Source organism: Chiloscyllium plagiosum, chromosome 28, assembly GCF_004010195.1.
Source record: "Chiloscyllium plagiosum isolate BGI_BamShark_2017 chromosome 28, ASM401019v2, whole genome shotgun sequence".
Taxonomy (NCBI): domain Eukaryota; kingdom Metazoa; phylum Chordata; class Chondrichthyes; order Orectolobiformes; family Hemiscylliidae; genus Chiloscyllium; species Chiloscyllium plagiosum.
Window position 1 is genome coordinate 41,079,702 of NC_057737.1, and position 22,444 is coordinate 41,102,145.

The 22,444-nt window shown below is 44.3% G+C and overlaps 1 protein-coding gene across 3 annotated transcripts in view; it reads left to right on the forward strand.

Annotated features, from left to right (window-relative positions):
- bckdk (branched chain ketoacid dehydrogenase kinase) overlaps positions 1 to 21,190 on the forward strand; it is a 59,580-nt gene extending 38,390 nt beyond the window's left edge. For all 3 annotated transcript variants that reach the window (XM_043718755.1, XM_043718757.1, XM_043718756.1), the window contains 3 exons: positions 905 to 994; positions 16,025 to 16,180; positions 19,325 to 21,190. In XM_043718755.1, the coding sequence (XP_043574690.1) occupies positions 905 to 994; positions 16,025 to 16,180; positions 19,325 to 19,469 (391 nt within the window). In that variant the 3' untranslated portion in view covers positions 19,470 to 21,190. The remainder of the gene's footprint in view (positions 1 to 904; positions 995 to 16,024; positions 16,181 to 19,324) is intronic.
- Positions 21,191 to 22,444: the final 1,254 nt, after the last annotated feature.

The following is a 22,444-nucleotide window of genomic DNA, read 5'->3' on the forward strand; positions in this document are numbered from 1 at the left end:
GTGTCTCTCTCTCTCTCTGTGTGTCTCTCTCTCTCTCTGTGTGTCTCTCTCTCTCTCTGTGTGTGTCTCTCTCTCTCTGTGTGTGTCTCTTTCCCCCTTTTTTCTCTGCCTCACTGTCATTTTCTCCCTCTCTCTCTCTGTCCCACTGTCATTTTTCCTCTCTCTCTTTCCTCCTTTCCCTCTTTGTCTGTCTGTCTGTCTGTCTGTCTGTCTGTCTCTTAGCTTCAGGTCTTGGGTCTCCTGATGATTCTTTTGCTTTCAGATGTAAAATTTCTTAATATGATTCAATTTTAATTTTTAATGTTGCTGTGAAATACCTTGGAATCCTTTTTTATTGTGTTAATGTTATATAAATGAAAATTAAATGTTAACTTCCTTTTGCTTTTAGTGCCTGTAACTTATGACCTGTAGTTTTGGATTCTCCTAAATAGAACTATTTTCTTTAAGTCTACACTTGCCCTTTCATAATTTTAAAAAGATATACCAGATTTTCTCTAGGAAGTGACTGAGGTAAGGTAACACTTTCAACTGTTCAGTTTGTCCAGACAGTTGTATCTTCTCAGTTTTGGTACCACCCTTGTCAATTGTTTTTGTACAATGGCGATGGGAAACCTGTGCAGTATTGTATTACCATGGGTGGTTTAGCCAAAGCTAGATTTGTAAACCATTTTGTTCACAATTCTGTGGTTTCTGATTTGACAGCTAGTCCCTGGAACTCTCTAACAGATACCAAATATCCTGTAGAAACCCCTCAATGGGGTGATGGATTTGAATCTTTACTGTCATTCTGAATCGCATGGTTTTAGAATGAAATTGTTCATGCCTGATCTGACTGGGTGAATGTGCAGGTCAGTGTGTATCCTCTGTGGGATTTGATTGATTGCTTTTCTCTCTCCTTTCACAGAGCGACGATGGAAAGTCACCTTGACACACCGTACAATGTCCCTGACATTGTGGTCACCATTGCCAACAATGATATTGATTTCATTATCCGGTAAATCGCCATTTCCTGTTTTTTTTTTCACTTGTTTGCCTCTTTCGAGCTGATGACCTTCTCCCCTGATGTGGATAATTTTTTGTTTTGAAGTGTTGTTATTCTTGTGTGAACTATGTAGTTTACTAATTATTCTTAGCCCCAGTTACTGTGGACTAACTGTGGGAGAAGCAGTGGGCAAACTGAGTGCGGTGATTATCTGTGTCAGCTGTTTGCCTGCTCTGTGAGTGATGTTGTGTCTGACAGTCAGCTGTAAGGGTCTGCTTGTTCCTAGAAGTGCTAGTTACTGCTGCTGCTGGGATGGTACACGAAAGCCCAGCTCCCATCCCTTCCAGCTGGCAGATTTGTGACTGGCGTGCTTGCTTACAGGATCCGGGTGGTGGAGTAATCCTCGTTGAAGCGCAGTCAGTGCCTGATTGAGGGAACGACCGATCTTGAAGATGGAGGCTGTGAATTGACATGCCCTTGCTGCCAATCCCTCTGTCAGCCAGTGCTCTCCCCACCTTCACTCGCAAGTGTCTGGCTGTAATTCCGGCAGCAGTCACTGTTTCACCCAGTGGTGTGTTGATAATGTCCTTGTAGGGAAGGAAAGTTACTGTGCTTACCCGGTCTGGCCTACACGTGACTCCAGACTCTTAACAATGGAGCTAACTTTGAACTGCCCTCTGAAATGGACGAGCAAAGGGCATGCGGGTAGACAGTAAATGCAGGTCATGCTGCCTCACATCCCATGAAAGAATTATAAACCAAATTGGCAAACAAAGTTTGAACACCGATTAAACATGAGGTAATATGTTTTGATAAAATGGGGAGATTACTTGGCAGGTACAAGTCTAGGTAGGATAGAGGAAAATAGGCATCTGAGTACAAATACATAAATCACATAAAGTTACCCTGCACATTAACAAGGCCATAAATACAAAAAAATCCAAATTCTAATTTAAACCTCTGGTGAAACTCGTTACACCTCCTGAAATATTGTGTGCAATTCTAGATTCTATTACATAACAATAAAAGAGGTATTGGAGACAGTACAGAGATTTATGTAATTGATTTCAAAACTACATGGTATGCACATCAGGAAAGAGATTTGTTTTCTTAAAGTTGCTTCACAGGATGTCAGCTTTGTGGCTTGGTCCAGTATTTGCTGCCTCGTTCCTAACTGTCTTTGAGAAGGTGGTGGTGAGCTTCACCTTCGAACTGCTGTTTGGAAGATTTTAGGAAGAGTTTTGATGGAGTGGATATATAGAATGGCTAGTGGCCTGCCAACAGACACAAGCGGGTGGATAGTTAGGTTGGTAAATTTTAGATAAGGAACGTTGAGGGGATGCTGGTGAAGAACAGAACAATAAATTCCATGTACTGGGTGGGCCAAAAGGCACTTTCTGTGCTACTTATCCTGAAGAAAGCTATGTCTGCTGTGTATTCCACGCGTGCATTATGGAAGCACTAGTGGAAGCAGAGCAGGGGTATGACATAAACAAAGGTATGAAATAGTTTATAGTTTCCATACTAACTATAAGTTTCTCTCTTGCCTTGTCTCTCTACTCTTGTTTTTACCAGAGTTAACAAATTTGATCCCTTTCCATGGTAATTAATTTGAAAGCCTGTCTACTTTCCTGTTTATGCAGCTTGCTGAAACATCGTTCAGATATAGATTGTCCTAATGGTAAAGCTGCTGTATTTCCCACTACTGCTACCGGTGCTTCATGATATGATCCCATTTTTTTCTCACCGGTCATTGAACCACACGTTCACTTCTCTAATCTGCCACCTTCTAGTTTGCACATGACTCGGGTAATAACTCCGAGATTAATGCCTTTAAGGTTCTGATTGTTAATTTAATGCCTAGCTCCTCATGCTGACAATACAGAATCTCTTGCCCCATCATTGGTTATCAATGTGGATTATAATGAGAGTCCTCTCCCTTTGACTGCAAGTTCCTCTTCACCCCTGAGCAGATTCTCTAGAACCCTGACAGCGGCCAGATCTTGTGGATTTAGCATTTTTCTGCAGAAAGAATGCCTGTGCCCTACAACTCCTACATTCCTCATTTCTACTCTGTCTTGACACTGTGGGACACAAAGTTAATCCGATTCAGCTAGCTCATCCACAACGCAGCCCCCTCTCATCCAATGAGCAGAGAGACATTGAAGCCTGTAGGGCAGTTGCAAATCACAGACCCTATCCTAAGGGGGTGTGAGTACCTCCCCAGTACAAAACATCTTCCCCCCCCCCCCCCCCCCCCCCCCGATATATTGTAGGTCAGCCTGCAGCTCTGAGCCAATGCTGTCAAGCTATAAGCACTTACTGTAGTTGTGTTTATTGTAGGTCACACTGGCATCCAGGAGCCCCCACATGCAGCAGCTGTGACACCTCACCTCTTCTGTCAGCTTGTTCTGTTTGAATTAACTACCTAATGATGTATTCAATGATTTGTTTTCTTTTCCTGGTGTATTTTATTAACTCTGCCATCAGTTCCTTTACAATTTTAAATCTTAGGAACAGGATAAATGTTAACCACTTGGTACTCGTCAAATAACCAGCTTCTTCACTTGTGGCGGAGTAAGACCAAATTCCTAGAGGTTGATAAAGTGGAAATAGCAAAGCAAAATTACATTCACATTCCTTCCTCCCCTAATTCCTTGACTTGCCAAACTGCCAGCACTTTGTCGAAAAGTGTGGCCCTGGAAAAGCACAGCAGGGCAGGCAGCATCTGAGGAGCAAGAGAGTGACATTCTTGCCCTGAGCCAGTCCTGATGAAGTGCTTATGCCCGAAATGTTCACTCTCCTGCTCCTCGGATGCTGCCTGACCTGTTGTACTTTTCCAGTGCCACACTTCTTGACTTTGACTCTCTGGCATCTGCAGTCCACACTTTCTCCTGCCAGCATTCTGTCCGCATATCACACTCGAGTCTCCCTGGTCATAGAGTCACAGAGCTGTACAGCACACAAACAGGCCCTTCAGTCCAACTTGTCCATGCCAACCAGACACCCTAAATTAACCTAGTCCCATTTGCCAGCATTTGGCCCATATCCAGATGCCTTTTAAATGCTGCAATTGTACAAGGCTCCACCACATCCTCTGGCATCTCATTCTGTCGATGTGCCACTGTGTGTGAAAAAGTTGCCCCTTAAGTCCCTTTTTATATCTTTTCTCTGTCTCACCTTTACACCTATGCCCTTTTGCTTTGGACTGACCTACCCTGGGGAAAAGAGTCATAGAGATGTACAACATGGAAACAGACCCTCCGGTCCAACTTGTGGACATTTGTTTTTCACCCTCTCCATGCCCCTCATGATTTTATGAACCTCTCTGGTCACCCCTCAGTCTCTGATGCTCCAGGGAAAACAGCCACAGTCTATTCAGCCTCTCCCTATAGCTCAAACCCTCCCACCCTGGCAACATCCTTGTAAATCTTTTCTGAGCCCTTTCAAGTTTCACAACATCCTTCCGATAACAGTGAGACTAGAATTGAACGCAGTATTCCAAAAGTGGCTGAACCAATGTCCTGTACTGCTGTAATATGACCTCCTAACTCTGATACTCAATGCACTGACCAGTGAAGGCAAGCATACTAAATGCTGCCTTCACTACTCTGTCTATCTGCAACTCCACTTTCAAGGAGCTATGAACCTGCACTCTAAGGTCTCTTTGTTTGGCAACATGCCCCAGGACCTTACCATTAAGTGTATAAGTCCTGCCCTGATTTGCCTTTCCAAAATGCAGCAACTCTCATTTATCTAAATTAAACTCCATTGACTCATCTGATCAAGATCCCATTGTACTCTGATATAACCTTCTTCTCTGTCCATTACCCACCGTTTTTGGTGTCATCTGCAAACTTACTAACTCAACCTCCCTATATTCACATCCAAATCATTTTTATATAAATGACAAAAAGCTGTGGACCCAGCACCGATCTTTATGGTACTCCACTGGTCACAGGCCTCCAGTCCGAAAAGCAACTCTCCACCAGCACCCTCTGTCTCCTACCTTCGATCCAATTTCTTATCCAAAGGATTAGTTCTCCCTGTATTCCATATGATCTAACCTTACCAACCAGTCAGAGCTTTGTCAAATGCCTTACTGTTGTCCATGTAGACAACGTCCTCTACTCTGCTTTCATCAATCTTCTTCATCTCGTCTTCAAAAAACGACATCAAGGATTGTGAAACTTGAAAGGGTTCAGAAAAGATTTACAAGGTTGTTGTCGGGGTTAGAGGATTTGAGCTATTGGGTGAGGTTTAATAGGCTGGGGCTGTTTTCCCTGGAGTGTTGGAGGCTGAGGGGTGACCTTATAGACGTGTATAAAATCAAGAGGGGCATGGATAGGATAAATAGACGACAAAGTCTTTTCCCTGGGGTGGGGAAGTCAAGAACTTGAGGGCATAGGGTGAGGGGGGGAAAGGTATAAAAGAGATCTAAGGGGCAACCTTTTCACGTGGTGGGTGTATGGAATGAGCTGCCAGAGGAAGTGGTGGAGGCTGGTACAATTGCAGCATTTACAAGGCATCTGGATGGCTATATGAATAGGAAGGGTTTAGAAGGATATGAGCCAAGTGCTGGCAAATGGGACGAGATTAATTTAGGATATCTGGTCTGCATGGACGAGTTGGATTGAAGGGTCTATTTCCATGCTGTACATCTCTATGACTCTACGTTTGTGAGACATGATTTCCCACACAAAAAGCCATGCTGACTATCCCTAACAGATCTTGCCTTTTCAAATACATGTAAATCCTGTCCCTCAGGACTACCTCCAACAGCTTGCCCATCATTGATGTCAGGCTGATTATTCCACTGTTACCTGGCTTTTCCTTACCACCTTTCTTAAATAATAGCACCACGTTAGCCAACCTCCAGTCTTCCTACACCTCACCTGTGGCCACCAATGATGTAAATATGTCAGCAGGGGCCCAGCAATCACTTCCCTAGGTTTCCATAAAGTTCTAGTCCCAGGGTTTTGTCCACCCTTTTGCGTTTTAAGACGTCCAGCACCACCACCTCTGTAATGTGGACACTTTTCAAGATATCACTCTTTAGTTCCCCACGTTCTCTCGCTTCCATATCCGTTTCCACAGTAAACACTGATGTGAAATACTCCTTTAGTATTTCACCCATCTCCTGCAGTTCCACACACAGGTGACCTTGCTGATCTTCCAGGAGCCCTAATCTCTCCCGGGTTGCTTCTTATGTCCATTAATATATTGGCAGAGTCCCTTTGGATTCTCCTTAACCCTATCTGTCAAAGCTGTCTCCAGTTCCCTTTTTGCCCTTCAGGTTTCCCTCTTGACTTTACTCCTACTGCCCTTATATTGTTCAACGGATTCACTTGATCTCTGCTATTTATACCTGATACATGCTTCCTTTTTATTGATCAGAGCCTCGATTTCTGTAGTCACTCAGCTACCCCTACAGATCCTAGCCTTGTCCTATGCCCTAACAGGAGCATACAGTCTCTGGAGTCTTTCATTTTTGAGGGATTCCCACTGATCCTTTACCTCCTAATATCACCCCCCCCCCCCCCCCCCCCCCGGTCAACTTCTGAAAGTTCTTGCCTAATACCATCAAAATCGGCCTTCATCCAATTTAGAGTTTTGACTTTTCAATGAGGTCTATCCTTCTCCATAACTATATTAAAACTAATAGAATTATTTCTGCTGGCCCCAAAATGCTCCCCCACTGACACCTCAGTTAGTTACCGTGCCTTATTTCCCAAGAGGTGATTAAATTTTGCTCATTCTCTAGTATGTGCGTTCACATACTGAATAAGAAATTTTCCTTGTGTACACTTCCTAAATTCCTCTCCATCCAAGTCTATGGCGGTCAGAGTCTGAGTTTGGAAAGTTAAAATCCCCTAACACTAAACTCTCTTATTCTTACAGATAATTGAGATCTCTACAAATTTACTTCTCAATTTCCTGCTGACTGTGGGGGGGGGGGTCTATAGTACAAATCCAATCCCTTTCTTATTCATCAGTCTGCTAAGCAACCTTTGCTCCTCAGCCAAGATCAGTCTGGTTATGTATCCTATTGTTCCTGGTTGCTCAGTCTGAGCATTTCCCTCATTACAATAGTGAGTTTCATTCCAACGTTGGCAATGATTTGGTTCCAGACCTCATGGATACAAAGCCTTATGTAAAATCCAGTTGTTTTTTTCTATCACCCAGTAGACATTTTGTTTGTGGCCAGCTGTCTTCATTTCCCGAAAACCTCGTGTCAGTACAGATTGCTGCCAGGGGTTCTGAAACCTGATGCATGAGTAAGCGAAATTCAGACCACAAATGTTTGTGGAGTATGATACAGACTTAACTTACCAAAATATTTCAGACGTCACCAGTCCCACCCTCAGCTGTTGCTAAGCTATCTGACTGCTTGTTCAACATGGAGTCATACAGCATGGAAATAGACTGTTCAGTCCAACTTGTCATCTGTGTTGACCAAATATCCTAATCTGGCCCATACCCCTCCAAACCCTTCCTATTCTTATACCCATCCAGATGCCTTTCAAATGCTGTAATTGTACCAGCTTCCACCACTTCCTCTGGCAGCCTGTTCCATACACGCAGCATCCTCTGCATGAAAAGGTTGCCCCTTAGGTTCCTTTTAAATCTTTTCCCTCTCACCTTAAATCCATGCCTTCTAGTTCTGGACTCCCCCACCCCAGGGAAAAGACCTTGTCTATTTACCCTATGCATGCCCTTCATGATTTTGTAATCCTCTATTAGGTCATTCCTCAGCCTCCAACGCTCCAGGGAAAACAGCCCCAGCTGATTCAGTCTCTCCCTTAAGCTCAAGCCCTCCAATCTCACCAACATTTTTGTAAATCTTTTCTGAACCCGTTCAAATTTACCTATAGCAGAGAGAGCAGAATTGAATGCAGTATTCCAAAAGTGGCCTAACCACTGTCCTGTACAGCCCAACTACTATACTCTATGCTCTAACCAATAAAGGAAAGCGTACCAAATGCCACCTTCACTAGCCTGTCTATCTGCGATTCCACTTTCAAGGAGCTATGAACCTGCACTCCAAGGTCTCTCTGTTCAGCAAAAGTCCCAAGGACCCTACCATTAACTGTATCAATCTTGCCCTGATTTGCTTTTCCTAAATGCAGCACCTCACATTTATCTAATTTAAACTCCATCTGCCACTGCTCGGCCCATTTAGCTCATTCAATCAAGATCCCATTGTACTCTGAGGTAATTTTCTTCACTGTCCGCTGTACCATCGATCTTGGTGTCATCTGCAGACTTACTAACCATACCCACTGCATTCACATCCAAATCATTTACATAAATGATGAAAAGCAGTGGGCCCAGCACCGATCCTTGCGACACACCATTGGTCACAGGCCTCCAGTCTGAAAATGAACTTCCACCACCACTCTGTCTCCTACCTTCAAGGCAATTTAGTATCCAAATGACTAGCTCTCCCTGCATTCCATGTGATCTAACTTTGCTAACCAATTTACCATGCAAAACCTTGTTGACTGTTTTGCTAAAGTCCCTATTGACAATGTCTACTCCTCTGCCTTCATTGATCTTTTTTTGTCACTTCCTCCAAAAAAAACTCAAGTTAGTGAAACACAATTTCCCATGCAAAAAAGCCATGCTGACTATCCCTAATCAGTCATTGTTTTTCCAAATGCATGTAAATCCTGTCCCTCAGAACCTCCTCCAACTACTTACCCACCACTGACTTTGGTGTCATTTTGCACCTTTTATTACCTCCACCCTGTGAATCCTACATCTTCTGATCCAAGATAATTCCTTGCTCTTGTACATATTCCATCCTGCACCAACTATGCACCAACCACCCTTTCCTTCCTGCTTGTTCTTCTGGAACATTGCATACTCTGGAATATTTAGTTCCAGCTTTTAGACTACATTGCTCCCATGGGACTGTAATGGCTGTAATATTATAACCACTAACCTGGTATTTGTGTTGTGAATTCATTCATTTTGCTCTGAATATTGCACACATTCCGGTAAAGAGTCAATTAGCTTCACCTTTTTTCTTTGTCTTTCCCCTCTGACCTTTTTTCTGTGTTTGTACATGCTAAACCTTCCTGTCCCACTCTGGGTATCAGTATCCAAGTAGCTCCCCTGTAATGCTGGCGTGACTGCTTGCTACATAATCCTACATTTCCTTTCTCCCAAACTCTCCCCGTCTTAAGTAGTTGAAGATTGGCTCCACAACCAGAGTGATTTGATTTGCCGGGACACTGGTCCTTGGCGGGGGAGTCAAGTGAAGCCTTTCCACTAGCACAGCTCCCTTCTACCCTGTAGTGGTGGCAGTGCCCTATGAACTGTAACCCATTGCACTCACGTCACACATTTAACTCCTTGCCTCTGGCCCAGGTAGCAATCTAGAGATTGTTACTTTGGAAATTCTGCTTTTGGATTTAACCACGAACTCTTCAAGATTTTCTAGCAGAACCTCATTTCTACACCTGTCAAAGGTTTTGGTACCAACGTGGGCAACACCTATTGGACTCTCTCCTCCTCCTTCAGCCCTGAGGTGATCTCCTTGACCCTGGCATTGGGTAGGGCACCTCAAACTTTGGCATTCTCACCCGTGACAGTAGTAGGTTGTGGTGAAGCCTGGTTAGACCACAGCTCTCGTGCTGTGCCTTGCCTGCTTCCTCTAATCAAGGCAATGGTGATGCTGATTTCTAAGGATGTGACTGGAATGGCGAGGAGAGATTGAGAGTTGGGGCTCCTGTATTTTGCTGGAGAAGTGAAGACTGAGGAAACCAAACTGAGTCATTTAACACCGCGTGGCTAATGAGTTAGGTTGTGGTATGTCCTCATTGCATTGTTTGTCTGTTAGGCATCTTGGGAAATTGCTTCCAGCTAGGAAAATGCCTTGGCTGTTAAGACAGCATTAACTGTCACATGGGACGTGTGTGGATGCACACGCACGCAGTTTAGGTGGAATTTCTCTTACACAGGTGTAGGCCATACAGCCCACTGAGTGTGCCCCACCATTTAGTGCGATCATGGCTGATGGAATCGTTTCATTGCCTTTTTTGCTCATGTCATCCCTATAACCCTGTAACCTTTTGATAGTCAGAATCTCTCAACTTTTACCTTCAACATACTCAAAGACCATGCTTCCACAGCTCTCTTTGTGGTAGAGAATTCCAAAGATTCACAACCCTTTAAATAAATGAACTTCTCTTCATCTTGGACTTAAGTGACACCCCCGCCCCACCACCTTGTTTTTAAAACTCTGTCGCCTGGTTCTAGACTTGCCAAAGAAGAAAAATAACCCTCTTTCATTGACCAACTGTTTATTTTCCTTCATCCTTTGTGTTTGTTCCCAATGACTGACCGACTGGATATTTTCTCCCTTAGAATTTACCTTTTGCCCTAATTATAAACTACACTGAACTAACTGAGAGTGCGATGGAGTTGCCTGCCATGAAACCAGGCGAAAATAGTCTGGCAATCAGAATTTAGGGAAACTGATCAAACCATTTTACTGAGCTGCTCCGAGAAACCTGGAGACCCACCAGTAACTCAAAGGAAATCACCTCATGTTTTCCTGCCCTGAACCAAAATAAGTGGGACTTCCCTGTAGCTGCTTATTTCTCCAAGTAAGACCAAGCACTACTAGTGGCAGGTTCGTTTTCGTGGGTGTGGATTGCTATTTGTTTGCCTGTTTGCCCTGTATAGTGTTTCATGCAGCTTTTACATGGAATCTTGTCAATTACGTTAGCCTTGCACATGATGGGTGGTAGGGTCTTTTGTCCTGGTGAGTGTGTTGTCTGAGTGTGCCTGTCGGTTTATGGGCTGTCATGAATCCAGTGGGCAGAGATGTCTGACTGTCAGTTCAGAGATTTTTTTTATATAAGCTAGCGTGGCTAATGAGTTAGGTTGTGGCGTGTCCTCATTGCATTGTTTGTCTGTTAGGCATCTGCAGATGAAGTGGTGGGGGTTTCCTTTCTTGGCAAAGGCTTTGTCACAGGTCAGGGCTGCTGCAGTGTGGTGTAGGCCTTTTGAACAGGGTCCTGATGCAGCTTCTGTTGAATGTGTTCAGGTGGTTACTGTTGAAGGTCAGGATCTGGTCGGTGTGTGTAGTTTTCCTGTACACTTTTGTGGTGCATTCACCGTTCTGTGTGCTTTCTGCAATCACTCTCAGGAATGGTTGTTAGTTTCCTCCTATCTTTTATAACTTTGATCCTTGCGAGCATGGTGTTGATAACCCAGTGTGTGCTCCCAATCTCTTCCCTTAGTTATTACAAAAATGTTGTCTACATATCTAAGTGAGAGTTTGAGTTCGACTTGCGGGAGGGCTGTTGTTCTAGTCCTTGCTATGAGCCTAAAGATGGGTGAGCCCATCGGTGGCCCGTTAACTTGTTCATATATCTGGCTGCTGAATATGAAGTACACCATCAAGCACAGGCCCGATGGTTTGAGTATGCAGTCCTTGTTGATTGGTTCCCCATTGTGTGGTCTGTTCTGTTTGTCCAGGAGGTTGGTATTGTCACTCTGGCTAAAGTTTTGTCAATTGATGTAAGTAGCTATTTACATCAAATAAGACCATCGCTTCTTCCTTGTCTAAGTTTGTGCTCGTGATGTTGTCTAGGAATTCCTGTGACGATTGTATGAAGTGTTTGGGTCTGCTGATAAGATGTTTAAGGTTTTGTTGAAGTGCTTTTGTCAGTTTATGTGACAGAGTTCCTGGGAATGCCACAATAGGTCAGGATATGTCTGGTTTGTGTTCCTTAGATAATCTGTAAAATTGTGGGGTATTGTTGCCTTCTGGCTCCATCTTTTGTAGGTCTGTCTTTGTTATCAGTTCATTTACTACACACCCTTCTATAACATGGCTTCCCAAAGTGGGGTCAGGGCTCCTTTGCCAGGTCACATCAGGATTGAGAGCTCTAAGGTAGCGTCACTCTCTCTATAGAGCCCAGTGTGGATTCTCACAGTTGTAATCCTGCGCCAACGCTCTGAGGTAGACATACACGTAGACCGGGCGAAAGTGAGGACTGTAGATGCTGGAGCTCAGAGTCAAGATTGTGGTGTGGGAAATGCACAGCAGGTCAGGCAGCATCCGAGGAGCAGGAAAATCCAACGTTTCGGGAAAAAGCCCTTCATCAGGAATCCTGCTCCTCGGATGCTGCCTGAACTGCTGTGCTCTTCCAGCACCACTCTAATCTAGAATCTGGTTTCCAGCATCTGCAGTCCTTGTTTTTACCTCCCCAATGTAGAGGAGACCGCATCGAGAGCAACGGATACAATAAATAACGTGTGGAAGAGCCAGTGAAATGTTGATGGATGTGGAAGGCTCCTTGGGACCTTGGATGGAGGTGAGGGGGGAGGTGTGGGCACAGGTTTTGCAATTCCTGCAGTGGCAGGGAAGGGTGCCAGGAGGGGAGGGTGGGTTGTCGGGGGGGCGTGGACCTGACCAGGTAGTCACAGAGGGAATGGTCTTTACAGAAAGCAGATAGGGGTGAGGAGGGAAATATATCCCTGGTGGTAGGGTCCATTTGTAGGTGGCGGAAATGGCGGAGGATGATACGATATATCCGGAGGTTGGTGGGGTGGTAGGTGACGACTGGGGGTTCTATCCTTGTTGTGGTTGGAGGGGTGGGGTTCAGAGAAAAGGTTTGGAAGAATAATTGTTTTAAAACCATTCTTTTGTGTTGATGTAAATCCTATTCATCTGTCCATTTTATTGTCTTGTGTTCTTTTTGTCTGTATAAACAGAAGTTGAGGTGAACGTGCTCAATTTTGGTTTGGAAATGTTTGACTAATGAGAATAAATTTCCATGGAAAACTGCTTTCCCTTAAACAAGACTTCTCTCCACAAATATGCTGTTGAATATTAACACAGTCCCTGCCTGTGGACTGTGCTGGTAATTGCAGAGTCAGATTGGTCAGTGATCAAAGGAGCCCTGATACAATTGTTCCTGATACAGGCGCTGACTTGACACATTGACATCCTGCATCTAGCAAGCAGGATGGCAAGGAGCTGCAGTAACTGGGGAAAGTCCACACCTAATATAGTGGGCAGTGGCAGCCAACCTGTGAGAACAATGGAGATGACATTGCCGGAACACATTGGAAGGGTAATAGTTACAAGCTCTGAGCTGTTAGGCAGTAAAAGCTGTAAAAGCTGCCGTGTGAGAGTTGGAAAGCAAACATTGATTTCTACTGTAGCTGTGTTCATCAGGTAAACCTAAGCAGATTGTGTTTGTAATTTCCAACTTAAATGTTTTGTAACAGAACTGCACATAGGATTTGTCTACAATATTTTGTCTCTGTGTGCGTACGTATCGGTGTGTCTGTGCATGTGTGCGTGTCTGTCAGTGTGTGCATACCTGTCTGTGTCCGTGTGTTGTGCATGTATACCTATCGTGTGTCTGTCCATGTGTGTGTGCGTGTCTGTCCGTCCGTGTGCGTGCCTGTCTGTGCGTGTGTGCACGCGAGCCTACCAGTCTGTGTCTGTCCACATGCGCGCGTGCCTACCAGTCTGTGTCTGTCCACGTGCGCGCGTGTCTGTGTCTGTCTGTGTGCGTGCCTGTCTGTGTCTGAGCGTGCGTGTATGCCTGTCTGTGCGTGTGCACCTGTGTGTCTGTCTGTGTGTGCGCGCACCTGTGTTTGCGTCTGTGTGCCTGTGTGTGTGCGTGCGTGTGTGTGTCCCTGTCTGTGTGTGTGCCTGTCTGTGTGTGTGTCTGTCTGTGTGTGAGCGCTTGCGTGTGCCTGCCTGTGTGTCTGTCCGTATGTGCGTGCCTGTCTGTGTGTCTGTCCATGTATGTGCGTGCGTGCTTGCCTGTCTGTGTGTCTGTCCGTGTGTATGTGTGCATGCCTGTCTGTGTGGCTGTCCCTGTGCATACCTGTCTGTGTGCGTGTCCGTGCATGCCTGTCTGTCTGTGTGTACGTCTGCGCATCCGTGTGTGCATGCGCATGCGTGCTTGTCTGTGTGCGTGTCTGTACATGCCTGTGTGTGTGCGCGCATCTGTGTCTATGCATGCCTGTCTGCCTGCCTGTGTGCGTGTCTGTGTCCGTGTCTGTGCATGCCTGTCTGTCTGTGCATGCTTGCCCATTTGCCTGCCTGGAGAAAGTGAGGACTGCAGATGCTGGAGATCAGAGCTGAAAATGTGTTGCTGGAAAAGTGCAGCAGGTCAGGCAGAATCCAAGGAGCAGGAGAATTGATGTTTCGGGCATGAGCCCTTCCTCAGGCTCATGCCCGAAATGTCGATTCTCCTGCTCCTTGAATGCTGCCTGACCTGCGCTTTTCCAGCAACACATTTTCAGCATCTGCCTGCCTGTCTGTGTGCGCGTGTCTGTGTGTGCATGCGGTTCCATGCATCCATCCCTGTCTGTGTGTGTCTGACTGCGTGCGGTGTCTGTGCGTGCCTGTCTGTGTGTGCGTCCGTGAATGCGTGTGCCTGTCTGCGTGCATGTCAGTGTCTGCCTGTCTGCATGCGTGTCCGTGTCTGCCTGTCTGTGTGCGTGCCAGTGTGTCTGCATGCATGTCTGTCTGTGTGCATGCGTGGCTGTCTGTGTGTGCATGCGTACGTGCCTGCGTGCGTGTCTGTCTGTGTGTGTGTCCGTGCGTGTCCGTCCGTGCGTGTCTGTGTGTGTGTATCCGTGCTTACGTGCGTGTCTGTCTGGTTGTCCACCTGTGATTCACAATGCAGGCACAGTGTGTGATTGCAGTTCTCTTGATTCCTGTGTAGTGACCACTTTGACATGATGTAGTTTGAGGACTAGTAGCAATCCTGAGTCATAAGAGAATCACGTATTAGCAGTCCCACTAAAACTAGTGGGTCCGGAATCCCATTATACCCAATACACACTTTAATAGCTTGCTCTTTAGAAATAGTTACCCCAATGCTTCAATCGTGTTATAGCGAATTTGCATTAACAAAATGTGCGTTACAGCAGAGCGACCTGTACACCACTTGAAAGCGACAAATAACATTTGTGGTGGGATATAAAACATTTTTGGACCTGATAGCCATCAGACATGCCCAGGAATCTGTACGTCCTCAATGAGGCCATTCCCTTTCCCCGTCAGTTGATCTGGCCATTGCTGCTGGCCCACTTGGGTTCCTAGTCATGTTGGTATTGGCACACAGGACAAGGGCTGCCCTTCCTGCTGTGAACCATCCTGATCCTGAAGACCCCAGCTGGTTGAGAGTTCCTGGCCATTGAGTTCTTGTGTAGAGAGCATCTGTTTAAACAGAGGAGAGGCAGCAGGGCGGGAATGGTGTTACTTAAATGTCCTTCCGTCAGAATTTTGTCAGAAATCCACTTTAGACTTTTCATCATCACAAAGTAAAAGTGGTTTCAGTTCCTTATGTGTGAGAGAATGCTTTAGGGTCTGTTTGTAAAGGTGTCCTCGCCATTGCTTTAAGGTCAGTAAGTCTGGTTTCCTGATGTCCCTGCTCTATTCACCCGGTACTTCAGATGCAGGCCTTGAGCCTTGTAAACCCAAGAGCCTCTTAGTCTTCCCGAAATCATTCTCCCTCCTCTGCACTTTAAAGTTGTTTCTTAAAACTTAATTTGACTAACTGGTTCATCACCTGCACAAAAAAACCCACCATCTTATTTGGTTTCTCAGAGAGCACAGGTAGAGGCAGAGCGGGGGAGGCCGGGTCCGAGCCGGGGAGCGGGGAACAGGTCTCTCTTGCACTGTTAGCCCCTTTTTATTGAATGTTGCAGTCAGGTTGATTTATGACTGGGTTCACTGTTGTTTTTTTGTTATGGATTATCCATGTCACTGAAAAGATTGGATTTTCAGGCTGTTAGCTCTTATTTTTCATTTCAACAACCACTCTGATGGGAACCACATGAGTGGTAAGCTGACTGATCAATACACTTCGGATTGATTCGAAAAACTTTACCTTTTCACAATGATTTTGGTGATTAAAAGCTATTCAGAGTTTTGGCCAAATGTTGCCCTTTGCAGAAAGAGTCTGCAGTTGCCAGATACTGACCAAGAGAGAGGGGAGCGCAAGGCCCAATACTGTTACCCTCACCCTGCTCCTGTCGCCTTTGTTTCAGGATCTCGGATCGTGGAGGTGGGATTCCTCACCAGATCATCGACAAAGTGACAGATTATCACTTCACCACGGCTGAGGAGAGCTCACAGGATTCCACAATGAACTCTTTTTACGGCCACACGGTCAACAGTGGGCCCCAGTCAGGGCCAATGCATGGGTAAGGACTGACCAGGATAATAACAGGATTCTTCATTCCCCATGGGCTGTTAGAGAGGCCTGACTTGGGTTTAATAGGTAAATAAACAAATCCAGTTTAAATTGCACACTGGCAGAGACTTTGCACTGTCTAGTACTAGATTATAGTTAGTATGAGGTAGTCTTGATACCAGACATTGGAATATGGAACTAAGGAGATCATTCAGTGCAAGAAATTCTGCCAATCCAGCCACACTGTCCAATGTCAACCAATGTGTAGTTCTGTTCACCGAGCTGGGAATTTGTGTTGCAGACATTTCGTCCCCTGTCGAGGTGACATCCTCAGTGCTTGGGAGCCTCCCGTGAAGCGCTTCTGTGATCTTTCCTCCGGCATTTGTGGTGGTTTGAATCTGCCGCTTCCAGTTGTCAGTTCCAGCTGTCCGCTGCAGTGGTCGGTATATTGGGTCCAGGTCGATGTGCTTATTGATTGAATCTGTGTCCTATGTAGTGTTTTCCTAGAGGCATGGCACTCATCCAAACAGGAACACAGCTAACGATCCGCATCCATGAACACCAACTAGCCACGAAACAACACGACTAGCTATCCTTAGTAGCCACACACGCAGATGACAAGCAACATGAATTTGACTGGGACAACACTACTATTATAGGACAAGCCAAACAGAGGTGTTGTCCCAGTCGAACTCATGTTGCTTGTTATCTGCGTGTGTGGCTACTAAGGATAGCTGGTCGTGTCGTTTCGTGGCTAGTTGGTGTTCATGGATGCGGATCGTTAGCTGTCTTCCTGTTTGTCCTATGTAGTGTTTTCCTAGAGGCATGGCACTGATCCACAGATTCAATCAATCAATAAGCACATCGACCTGGACCCAATATACCGGCCACTGCAGCGGACAGCTGGAACTGACAACCGGAAGCGGCAGATACAAATCACTATAAATGCCGGAGGAAACATCACAGAAGCGCTTCACAGGAGCTCCCAAGCACTGACTGAGGATGTCACCTAGACAGGGGATGAAATGTCTGCAACACAAATTCCCAGCTCGACGAACAGAACCACAACAACGAGCACCCGAGCTACAAATCTTCTCAACTTTGAATGTCAACCAATAGATGGAGCTAGTCACTAACAGCATTGTACATTAAAACACTGCTTATATTAAAATCTTGGGCCTAATATTTTATTATGCAAGTTACTTCATTTGGGAATGCAGTGTTGCACTTGTACAGTTCAGGATTTCATATTTTCTTTCTCTGGTTGAGAAATACATGAAGAAAACTAATTCTGGCTCTAACATTGATTCCTAGGGGAAATTGTAAATCACTTAAATTTGTGACTGAATTCCTGAAAAGTGAGCTTTTACTGTAACACTCGCTCATTCTATTGCTACACTCACACACCAATGGAAGCCATTGTCTGTTTCGACTCTTACACCTTGTCCAACTCTACCTGTGTTAATTTGGGAAGCTTCCAACTTCTCTTCACCTTGATGATCATACATTTCCTCCAATTTCTATGGATGATAAGGGAGCTATTCTGTATAGTTATTGGGAAATGACAGTTTTTATCCTGCTGGTTCTTGAACCTGATGAGTGGTGATTGGTTCATGGTGTTGCTATGACAGATGTCTGTGTTTAAAGGGGCGAGGTGATATAGTGTGGGTTAACTGCTGTGAGCATCAACCTTATTCCCCCACGGGTTGGGGAGTGAGGCACAACCCCAACTCAGACTAGGGCTATGGAATGAGAGCTGGTGAGGGTGGCAGTGTTCCTGTGGGAGTTGATCCATACAAACACATCCCCAACCCAGTGGTCTGCTCTGGAAGCTCCCATTCGAGGGGAATTAATCATAGACTCTCTACAGTACTGAAAGAGGCCATTCGGCCCATCGAATCTGCACTGACTCTCCTGAAGAGGATCCCACTAAGTCCCAAGTTTTTAACCAAGGTCAATCCATCTAACCTGTCCATCTTTGGCTGTGGGAGGAAACTCTAAACCCATGCGAACACTGGGAGAGTGTGCAAATTCCTCATTCTATCTAGAAGATAGATGCTCTCCCCAACCCTACAAAGTCCATTTTGGGACACCCTATTCCCACAGCTCTCCTGCTTTGTGTCCTTTGTTTTCTCATGGGGCATGAGAAGCCTCCCTGAATGCAGTACGCTACAGCAATATTGCTGGCCATACAAAGGACTGAAGACTGAACGATAGAAAAGAGGTTTCTATCTCTCCAAAAAGATTGAACAATCTCTGGGCTCCATTCTGCATAAGAGAACTGCTTGATTGAGACCTTTAAGATTACAAGGGAGGCTAAATCAGGAACTATGTTAGTCATTACTAAATTCATTCAGGAATTCCAGATCAACGTTACTGCCCAGAAGTGGTTAGAACGTGGATTGTGTTTGAGGAAAACCATGTAACCAGATAAATGAGGGAGAAAGGTTGAGTGAAAAGGAACGGGAGGGGGCTGATGTGTACAATAAACACTGATCGAGACCTGGTGGTTATCAGACAGCCTCTTGCTACAGCTTTTTGAGTATTTGATATCAGTGCGAAGGTCATTGCTGGGATGTGCTTTCCACCATTTTAGTTGCTATTGACCCCGAAATGAACCACTAACTCAAAACAAACTGATACCAGTTAGCAAATTTCCAATCAATCATTTAATATTTTAGGTAGTGACTGAATCAAAGGGGCATGTGGATGAACAGATGACGAATGCAGTACAATCAATCAGTTCATCTATAATGTGATGGTTGTGTTCTTGTGCAATACCACGTTATAGAAAAATCGCACTTTAGAAACAGCACTTAATGTTGGTGATGTAACTGCATTACAGCAAACACGTTTTAAAAGTTTGCATTTTGATGAACTGGGGACACCTCTTAATCACATGACAGTGAATTCATGTTAAAGAAACACTCGCTATAGCAGAGCGACCTGCACGATTCTGGATTAAGCTGATACTTCAATCTCTAATGATATTCAAAACGAACAATGGAGCAACGTTGTAAACGATGGGGAGGGCACTTCAGGCAGTTACCAGAAGTGTTTGGTTGTTGCTGTTTAGGTTTGTTGTCCTGTCTTGTGCCTGATGGATTCTCTGAGCAGGTTGCAGGACTAAAACTGTCTTTTGTTGTTTGTCCAGGTTTGGCTTTGGTCTGCCCACCTCCCGTGCTTACGCTGAGTACCTGGGTGGATCGCTCCACATTCAGTCTATGCAGGGCATCGGGACAGATGTTTACCTGCGCCTAAAGCACATTGATGGGAAGGAAGTAAGTTTCCGCATCTAGGTCAGGAGCCAGAATCATCATCTGTGGAGAAGATTGCTAGACGGTTATATTACACTAACCTCATGGCTCCAAACACAACTGGACATGAACTGCAATAATTCTGAAGACCTACTTTTGGTTAAGAACAAAAAAAAATCTGAGAAGTTTGTCTTAGCATCACTTGGAGTGAAGGAGCTCTAATTTAACTGACTGTGAAAAAAAGGACTGCTGGAAAATACTTGCAGCTTGGCTTGAATGAGCAAAGACAATAGACTCCTGTTGACTGACCTGATGCTAACAGTGATCATTTTGGTCAGCAGTGCCCTCTGCTGGTTTGTCTACATTTTTCTTCCAACAAGGGGACTAATGGTTAACAGTCGATAAGAAGCAGGAAAGAAAATCCAAACCCCCACACTTTTTAAACTCTGGCTGTAGAGACACATTTATTTACCACAGTTTAATACAAGCATAGTATAATAACTTCTGAATTTTAATCTTTTCTAAGACTTTATGGTAACCATTTCTGAATTTGACAGAGGCCACCCATTTTCCTATTGAAGTTGCAGGTTGTGTTGCGTTCCAGTGATTTGATACATTAATATTCACCCTATGTATATTGTGAGAAGAAATAGTTTTCATTCCAGATCAATCGCCGTTCATTTAATTTGTTATAAATTGAAATTGCAGTATTTTTAGATGCTGGTGCTACTACTTTAAGCTGAAGCTACTGCACTCCCACCAGAATTACAGGGTGTTTGTGCAGTCCCTACAGATTATCTGCTCAGAGTTTGAAATGTTTGTTCACTTGTTTGATATCACAGCACAACAGTGACCCAGTTGTTATTACAGATTCAAGATGTGGAGATTGATATTTGTAAATTGTATAAACCATAGCAGCAGAGTAGCCTTGTAAGGCTCCTTTTGGTTAAAGCTGCTTTACTTTAACCATTTATAGCTCAGATCTTGTTGTTGGTTTGTCTTGTTGCTCCTTTGAGCTTTATGTTGATGCTGTGCTCAGCGACTGACATTACTGTGACACACAGGTCCGTGCAGTATCACCAGTTCCTCAAGGGGTTTGTTCTTCATCTTCTTCTGGAAAGCTCCCAAAGCCTGCAGGATGGTTCTAGCTTCCCTCCGATTACAGAAAAACCTTTAACTTTCAGTTGGGAAGCCACTGGGAGCAGTAGAGCATCAGGGCTGCAAATACAAGACTGATGTCATGTTGTGGAATTGCCCATCGTCATTCCTGCATTCAGTAAGGGATAGGTCAGTTTTATCTTATTGGAGCGAATAAGGAAGATGATGATCCATTAAAACAAAAGTACACTGTTTAAAGAGTATTCCTAACACATGGAGAAAGGTGATTCATTTAATTGGAATTGAATTTTTTTTCCCCTTCGAGTAACCTCTTCCCTTCTATATCTAACCTTAAAATTTGTCTGCTATCTGAAGATTTTTTTCTGGAGCAGGTAAAATTTTATTTGAAATTGGATTATGATATTATAAATTACATTTAATGTTCAGAAGGAGGCAAGAACAGAAATATGGATACTAGCCTCCTTTACATTAAGTGATGTTGTAATGTCTTGCTCGCTTTCAAAGTTAAATGTTCCACATTATAGATACAGAAAAATCTGATATGCTGAGAGAAAATCACTTTTTTTTTGATGTACAGCAACTGCCTGTGTATTTATGGTATTCAATATGGTGAATAATTATCAATAAATTGCCACAAAAAAGAAGTTTTTTTTTGATTAGATTAGATTACTTAGTGTGGAAACAGGCCCTTCGGCCCAACAAGTCCACACCAACCTGCCGAAGCACAACCCACCCAGACCCATTCCCCTACACCTAACACTACGGGCAATTTAATTTGGCCAATTCACCTTAAGCTGCACATTTTTTTTTTGGATTGTGGGAGGAAACCGGAGCACCCAGAGGAAACCAGTTGTCTATGATGCTGTAGACATTTCCAATTATGGCCTTGATATGAATTTTTCTCCCGTCTCAATATAATTTATCTGCAATCAGGAAAGTCACAAAAAATGTAATTCATAAAGCTTTGAGGGGGAAAAAACAAAATGCAAGGTACACAAATGATTTACTATTTACATTTAGATTTAAAAACTAAGTGTGACAGCAGGTTTAAATTAAATAGATTCTCTCTCTCTCCTGCCCAGATTTTTATCATGTTAGGGTCATTGGATTAGAAATGTTAACTGTTTTTCTCTTCACAGATGCTGCCAGACCTGCTGAGTTTCTCCAGCAATTGGTTTGTTGTGCTCATTAGTGGGATGTGGGAATACTGACATGGTCAGCATTTATTGTTCACTTTTCCCCCATCACCTTATCAAATCCAATACCATCTGTGCTGAAGATTTATCCAGATTTGAACATGAGCATGATAAAGGGACAGGGGTGGGGGAGGAGGAAGAGGGGTAGGAGGAGGAGCCCTGGGGCATTTAGTCACCTCAGCATTGACCAGGAAGATCAGGCACCAGGCCTGGGAAGCAAGTGGCTATTCCTGAAGGGAATATGTGACAAGCTCTGCTTCTCATTCCTATTTAAAACTTGGTCTTCTGGAGAAGTTTAAAACAAATCAAAAAGAAAAGCAAATGAGTCTTGAAGCTCAACCAATCCCAATTATGGTGAAAGTTCTCATTGATTATGTTGTCCTTGCAGTAAGGATTGTGTCTGTGCTTTTCTGCTTTTGGTATTTGCTGTGTACTTCACCCCATCATCAAGAGCTAGTGCAACCTGAATGACACCCTCAAACATTGTAGAGGGTTTGCACATCGCAATTTAGCCAGAATCTAAATGTGCTAATGACAGCAATCAAGCAATTTTGTTAAGTGACTTTGATTTTTAGTTGATCATCAGAACTTCTGCAGGAAAAAAATGGAGTAGCTGCAAACTTGATGTGAAATCAAACATTTGTTGGAATGGCACTGCATCGTTCAAGATCTGGGAATAGATGTTTGGTCAGAGGTATCAAT